Source organism: Pseudomyrmex gracilis, unplaced genomic scaffold, assembly GCF_002006095.1.
Source record: "Pseudomyrmex gracilis isolate BER0280 unplaced genomic scaffold, ASM200609v1 scaffold_351, whole genome shotgun sequence".
Lineage (NCBI taxonomy): Eukaryota > Metazoa > Arthropoda > Insecta > Hymenoptera > Formicidae > Pseudomyrmex > Pseudomyrmex gracilis.
In genome coordinates, this window is record NW_018020935.1 from 51,503 (window position 1) to 57,562 (window position 6,060).

The 6,060-nt window shown below is 47.3% G+C and overlaps 3 protein-coding genes across 3 annotated transcripts in view; 1 reads left to right on the top strand and 2 right to left on the bottom strand.

The window, feature by feature from the left end:
* Positions 1-2,050: 2,050 nt before the first annotated feature.
* On the bottom strand, positions 2,051-2,984 carry LOC109860226 (mitochondrial intermembrane space import and assembly protein 40-B). The gene has a single exon (XM_020439165.1). It carries the CDS (start codon positions 2,959-2,961, stop codon positions 2,491-2,493), a length of 471 nt encoding a protein of 156 aa, XP_020294754.1. The 5' UTR covers positions 2,962-2,984; the 3' UTR covers positions 2,051-2,490.
* Positions 2,936-3,882, bottom strand: LOC109860227. Its single transcript, XM_020439166.1, has 2 exons — positions 3,776-3,882; positions 2,936-3,282 (listed from the first exon to the last, which is right to left on the bottom strand). Exons 1-2 carry the CDS (start codon positions 3,796-3,798, stop codon positions 2,952-2,954), a joined length of 354 nt encoding a protein of 117 aa, XP_020294755.1. The 5' UTR covers positions 3,799-3,882; the 3' UTR covers positions 2,936-2,951.
* Positions 3,883-5,870: 1,988 nt separating this feature from the next.
* LOC109860223 (centrosomal and chromosomal factor-like) overlaps positions 5,871-6,060 on the top strand; it is a 4,278-nt gene continuing 4,088 nt past the window's right edge. Inside the window, exon 1 of the mRNA XM_020439162.1 lies at positions 5,871-6,025. Coding sequence (XP_020294751.1) covers positions 5,871-6,025 — 155 coding nt within the window. The remainder of the gene's footprint in view (positions 6,026-6,060) is intronic.

Sequence of the window (6,060 nt, forward strand, 5' to 3'; positions counted from 1 at the left end):
CTTTTAACACACCCGTTGCTCTTTCTCTCTCTCCCCTTATCTGTCATTCTCTCTTTTTCCGTCTTCGTCTCTCTCTTGCTCCGTGTCGCTCGCGCACACACACACACGCACATATATGTTCGATTTCACATTACGAGTGTCGACGATCCCCGTCAAACATAACCATCGCGATCGAGAAGAAACGCGATTACAACATAAGAATGTTAAATTACATCAAATTCAAACAAAAAACAAAAGCTCTCACTCTCTCTCTCTCTCTTTCTATCTCTTGCGCGCGCGCGCGCGCGCAACTCACCTCCTTTTCTCTTTGTGCTTCTTCTCTTTCCTATGGGTGTCCATGATGAGATATCAACGCGACGACGATTACAGATGGGACAAAACGCGCACTCGACGAAAACACCAGCGCACGAAACCGGGACACTCTCAGTCACTGCCAAGGAACGTATCCGGGCGTGCGCGCGCGTGTGCGTATTTTTTCGCGCAAACTGAAAAAAACAAAAAAAAAGAGCCTCGCGATTCCCTTTACCTCTACCTACCTACCCTGCGTCCGATTCGACGCAAACTTCGTTCTCGCACACACACACACAATCGCTCGACACTTCGCTCGCCCCGCGCGCCGCGTTCCGATCGTCTGTCTGTCTCTCTCCGCCCGTCTGTTTGTCTCGGCGTCGGTATCGAGATCGATGCGCCGCGACGCGTATCACCGCGTTCAACGCGTTACTCGCGCTAGACCGACGAAAGACGAGAAGCGCCGCATTCTGATGAGCGCGCAAGTCGCACATATGACAGCGGGTGTGTGATTCGCGTGTGTCGGTCGTCGCGTCCAAATTTCGAACAACGACGAAGAAAAAAACACGGAGCGATTTGACCCCCACTGCCGCTGATTCTGCCGACGAACGGTAGCGAGGAAAACACTTTATGCACTTATATTACTGATGATGCGTAACACTGGTATCAAACTAGCTACACACGGGTCCGTGAACGGAATGGAGAACGGAGGTATGGGAGAGAGAGACGACGATTTTGACGTCACGCAACTTCGCCATCTGGCGACGCTCGGAACAACTATCGGACGAATATCGAGGAACGCGCGAAACTTTCAAACGAAGGAAAAAGTAAAGCCCCTTGCACAATGGACGGAATAGCGATAGCGATTAAGAAATAACAAAAGTTTTAAAGAGTTTGTATTTAAAAATAAAGGTAGGAACAGCGGAATCTAACATACAAAACTACACATGTATCAATGCGGATCAGAAAATTGGGATAAGCAATAGCGATAAAATTTCCGACGAGTTGAAATTGTGTTAAGCCTCTTGCACAATGGGCGGAATAGCGATAGCGATAGAAACAACAAAAGTTTTAAAAAGTTTATATTTAAAAATAAAGGTAGGAACAGCGGAATCTAACATACAAAACTACACATGTATCAATGCGGATCAGAAAATCGTAATAAGCAATAGCGATAAAATTTCCGACGAGTTGGAATTCTGTGTTAAAAACTGTGTTATTTCTATCGCTATCGCTATTCCTTCCATTGTGCAAGGGGCTTAATTGGGTTTGTTTTTTTTTTTTTTTTTTTATCACACTTCCGTACGTTTTCTGTATTTAAGAGGGTCCTGGACCGTCCTGTTATTACCGATCGAAATAATTCGTATTAAGAGGTGTTTTTCGTAATTATTGCTCGGATAGAAAAACGGCTCTACAGAATTAAAGAAAATAATAAAATGTATTTCGGAGACTTTTCAATATATCAAAAATGTGACAAAAAATTTTGATGTTAATTGTAAATCAAAAATTTTTGTTACATTTTTGATATATATTGAAAAGTCTCCGCAATACATTTTATTATTTTCTTTAATTCTGTAGAGCCGTTTTTCTATCCGAGCAATAATTACGAAAAACACCTCTTACTACGAATTATTTCGATCGGTAATAACAGGACGGTCCAGGACCCTCTTAATTACGGCGAGGTACGGCTCGTGAGGTGCGAGAACACGCACGGGAAACAAGCAGATCATATCTTCGAGACAAAAAAAAAAAACAAGAGACAGAAGGAATAAAAGCTTTTGTTTTTTAATAACATTAAAGTTTGAACAACTTGGAGTTACACAGTTGCGTATATCCAATATCTTACTGTCCTAAAAATCCGCTATCTTTCCGCACGCGTTACCTCTTGAACTCAAGGCCCTTTACGGGCCTCTGAGGAAAAAATAGCTAAAGTGCGTTGTGTTTATTTATTTATCCCTACTATCACTCTTTGTTGCGTCTTATTTTTTGTTTTATCAGAGATCTCTCGTCTTAAGTCTTATTTTTACCTTTGAAACGCATCTCTGTGACTGTTTACCAACACCGTATTGTGGCAAAGGCATTTGGAGATACTCGGTATCTCCAAAAAAAGATGAGTTAAAGAAAAAACAAGATACCGTTACGTATCGTCTTGAAAACTAGTGTGAAACGAAAACTTGAATATGAGCAAACGACACACGACGTTCAGTTAGTCTTAGCTCGTTCCACTTCCTGTTTCAAACTCGACATATTCACTGTTTCTTCCGTCTTCGTCTTTTGCAACGTGTCCCGACTGCTCGCCTTCTGCTTCTCCTCCTCGTCGTCCTCGTCGTCGTCGTCGTCGTCTAGATCTTCCGTTGATCCACCTTTGCTCTCGTACAACGCCGGATACTGCGACATGCATTCGTGCATCACCTCGAACGCCTTTCGGCAATCCGAGCCTTTTGGATCCGCGGTCGAATAGTGGAAGCAGGAAAAGGCCTCGCGGAATTCTATCCCACACGGACCGGTCGCCATGCCGCCCAGACACGGACAGTTCCAATTGATCTCGCCGTTGGGTAACAACAGACCGGGACTGGGTTCTGATTCCGGTAAACTGACTTTGCTAGGTACCGCGTGATCCTCTTTGGACGCGAAGATAATGGTGTCCTTGCCCTCTTTGCGAATCAACGGCATGACGAAACCTCGGTCGGACTTTCTCCGTGTTTGTGGGTTCTACTGTCAGCTGTGAGCGACAACAAATTCGACGTAGCTCGGTGAACCGTGTACACGCAGGTTTTGCCTTCGTACTTCGTGGCCACAGTCAGAGCGGCGCGTAGTCGAACACAGTCACCGGAGGAACAGCGCGCAATGAATCTGCACGTTCTCGGATTAAATTTAAGAATATCTATTTGACCGCTGGCTCCTTCCTCACCAAACAAATGTCGAACGGCTTCGAGTATGTTCTTCTTCAAGTATACCGGTGTCACTTCGAAATCAGATTGGTGTGGAATTTCTCTAAACACAAGAGTAAAACCATGTATAAATTTCTTGTAATAATAATTTTTGTTTATAAGTCTGTACATAAATACACACATTTGCTTGTAGTTTTTAATTTTTATTAAAAATAAACAAAATAATATTATTTGAAAAACTGAATATTTTTCAGTATATTACACGTTGCAAAACATTTGTAGTTTTTAATTTTTATTAAAAATAAACACAAAATAATTATTTGAAAAACTGAATATTTTTCAGTACATATTACACGTTGCAAAACATTTGTCTAGCCATTTATTACATCTCGGTGATTAGAATTTACTTAGGAGAAAAGCAAAAATGAAGAATTCTTTTTACACAAAGTTGCATCACTCTTACGTGAGATAACCAGACGGCTATCGAACTCGATGTATGTATACATATGTATGTATAAAAGAGGTTATGTTATCCCGCTACATGACTAAACCAGAGTTCGAATTAATGTTGTATGAAATAAGATAAATGTACTAACAACGAAACATCTAAATAATGCATCTTACGAAAGCTCGTCAACTCGTCAGTCAAATCGATCTCGCGTATTTAAACAATCATTTCACCGTAACGGTAATACGATACGATACTTACACACGCGACGGTCTCTCACCAAAGCGGCGGCGTTTGATTCACGCTTTTGTTCACGTGCCTGTCTCGCGACAGCAGCGCCGCCGAACGAGCGCGGTGCGAAACAAAACGCAAAAATCAAGCCGAACTCGCAAACGGGCTCGGGGCCGGTCTCGTGTGAACGCGGCTTAATAAGTCCACCCCGCGGCCATTGCGCTCAAGTACCCACCGGCGAGGTATCCAACCGGGTGGGAGTCAGTGATGAAAGTTTTGGCAGGCTAGCACCAAGAGCACCAAGGTGGTGGGAGCCACTGGGAATACGCACACAGGCGAGACCGCCGTCCGTGTGTGTGACGTCATGCACACGGACGGCGGTCTCGCTTGTGTGCGTATTCCCAGTGGCTCCCACCCTTGGTGCTAGCCTGCCAAAACTTTCATCACTGGTGGGAGTTCGGGGAGTCCGTTCTCGTTGAACGGGGGTTTCTCAGGAAACTTTGTTCTCATGTCAGTCGCAAGTCGGCACTCGGTGCGCGACAATCGAATCGGTGGTTGGTCTCGTTTGCGCCGCGCACCGCACACACACGGACACACTTACGTACACGCGCACGCGCGCGTGCCCCCCCGCACGACGCACAGAGAGACGCACGCACACCAAACCGCGAAAAGGACGTGCCCGCACGCACGTCCTTACGAGCAAGACGAATCGCAACCGGGGAGTGTCATCGCGATTTTCGTACATGCGGAAGGGTGTGCATGCACGGGCGCGAAAGAAAAACCGAGGGGACAAAGAAACCGAGACGATTCGTAGAAGTAAAACGAACGGGGCGCCGTACGTGCAGCATATAAACGCCGCATTGTGCGACGACAACGACAACGACGGCGGCGGCGCACACGCGCACCACGCATACACACATACACATCGGCCCCGAACGAGCGAACCGAACGATACTACGCCTAGTCAGTCGGACGTCGGCTTGGGCCCGACGACACCCCGATGTTGCGTTATTACGTTCCCACGGGTGTGCTGCGCCACGGAGGGCCTCGCGAGAAGCGGGGCTGATTCGCGAGCGGGGTGGCGGGCGTCGGCAGCGACCGGGTTGTACGATCCGGACCGTCTAGGTGCTCGTGACAGTGAAGTAAAACACGCGTGAGAGACGGACCGCGGAGGAGGAGGAACGAGGAAGACATCAGTCAGCGAGACGAACGGAAAGAGAGGAAGATAGGGAGAGAAAGAGAGAAAGAGAGAGAGCGAGCAAGAAAGGAAAAGAGAGAGAGAGACAAGAAAAGGAGAAAGAGAAAGAAGAAGGGCAGGGGAGCAAGGAAGGCAGGACGGGTGGTCCTGACAGCGTACGGTGACGAGAGAAGACCGACCGTCCCGAACGAACGAGCATTAGACGCCGGGGATTTGTAATAGGAAACCCCCGTATGTAATTGGCATACTGTAGCGAAAGTTCTTTTGTTCGAAACGAAAGTAAAAACATGCGATAAATATGCGCTTTTTACACGTGCGGTAAGCTTCTCTCAAAGGGCTTTTCCTTGGTGTTGGATATATTATCCTATTGGTCCAACCCTTGGCTAAGACTACCGCGGCAATGAACTATATCCTTTTGCTCCGGCTCGCTCGTGAGTACGTGAGTCGAGTCAGGGTGTATTGTGGTTGTCGCTGACCACACTTTTATATAGGTTTCGCGCTCGTCGGCAACCGGAATTTCACATTCTCGTCTCGACTAATCTTCTCCTCCTCGTGGCCACGCTTCGGCGGCGACGACGACGACGAGGTGTAGACGACAGACAACAAAACGACGTTAGCCGAGACGACAGAAAGCAGCGAAGCAAAGTCGTCGGCGAATATTATCGCGATAGTCCCGCAATATGAGGGTCTAGCGTTCGAACATCGTGGATCATCGGCATCGGGCGTGCGAAAAGGGACGGCGGCATACCGGCGGAAGCCCGGATAGTAGTAGTAGTAGTAGTAAGAGGAGGAGGAGGAGGAGGCACCCAACAACATGGCCGCCGCCTGTTACGAGAAGGAAGTGGTGGTAGGTGCCGCCATTCACCACGGACACGGGCATCACCATCACCACCATCATCATCACTATCATCATCATCATCACGGCAGCGGAGTCTCGTCGTCCGTCGGCGGTGTGTCCGGTCAGACCGTGTTGCCGGCGACATCAAGCGACTTAGACGACGCCG

Coding starts and splice junctions, on each gene's coding strand:
- LOC109860227 (XM_020439166.1), bottom strand. CDS start 3,798: ATGCATTATTTAGATGTTTCGTT. Junction 3,283..3,775: donor CATTATTTAGATGTTTCGTT/GTTAGTACATTT, acceptor TCTTGTGTTTAG/AGAAATTCCACACCAATCTG.
- LOC109860226 (XM_020439165.1), bottom strand. CDS start 2,961: ATGCCGTTGATTCGCAAAGAGGGCAAGGACACCATTATCTTCGCGTCC.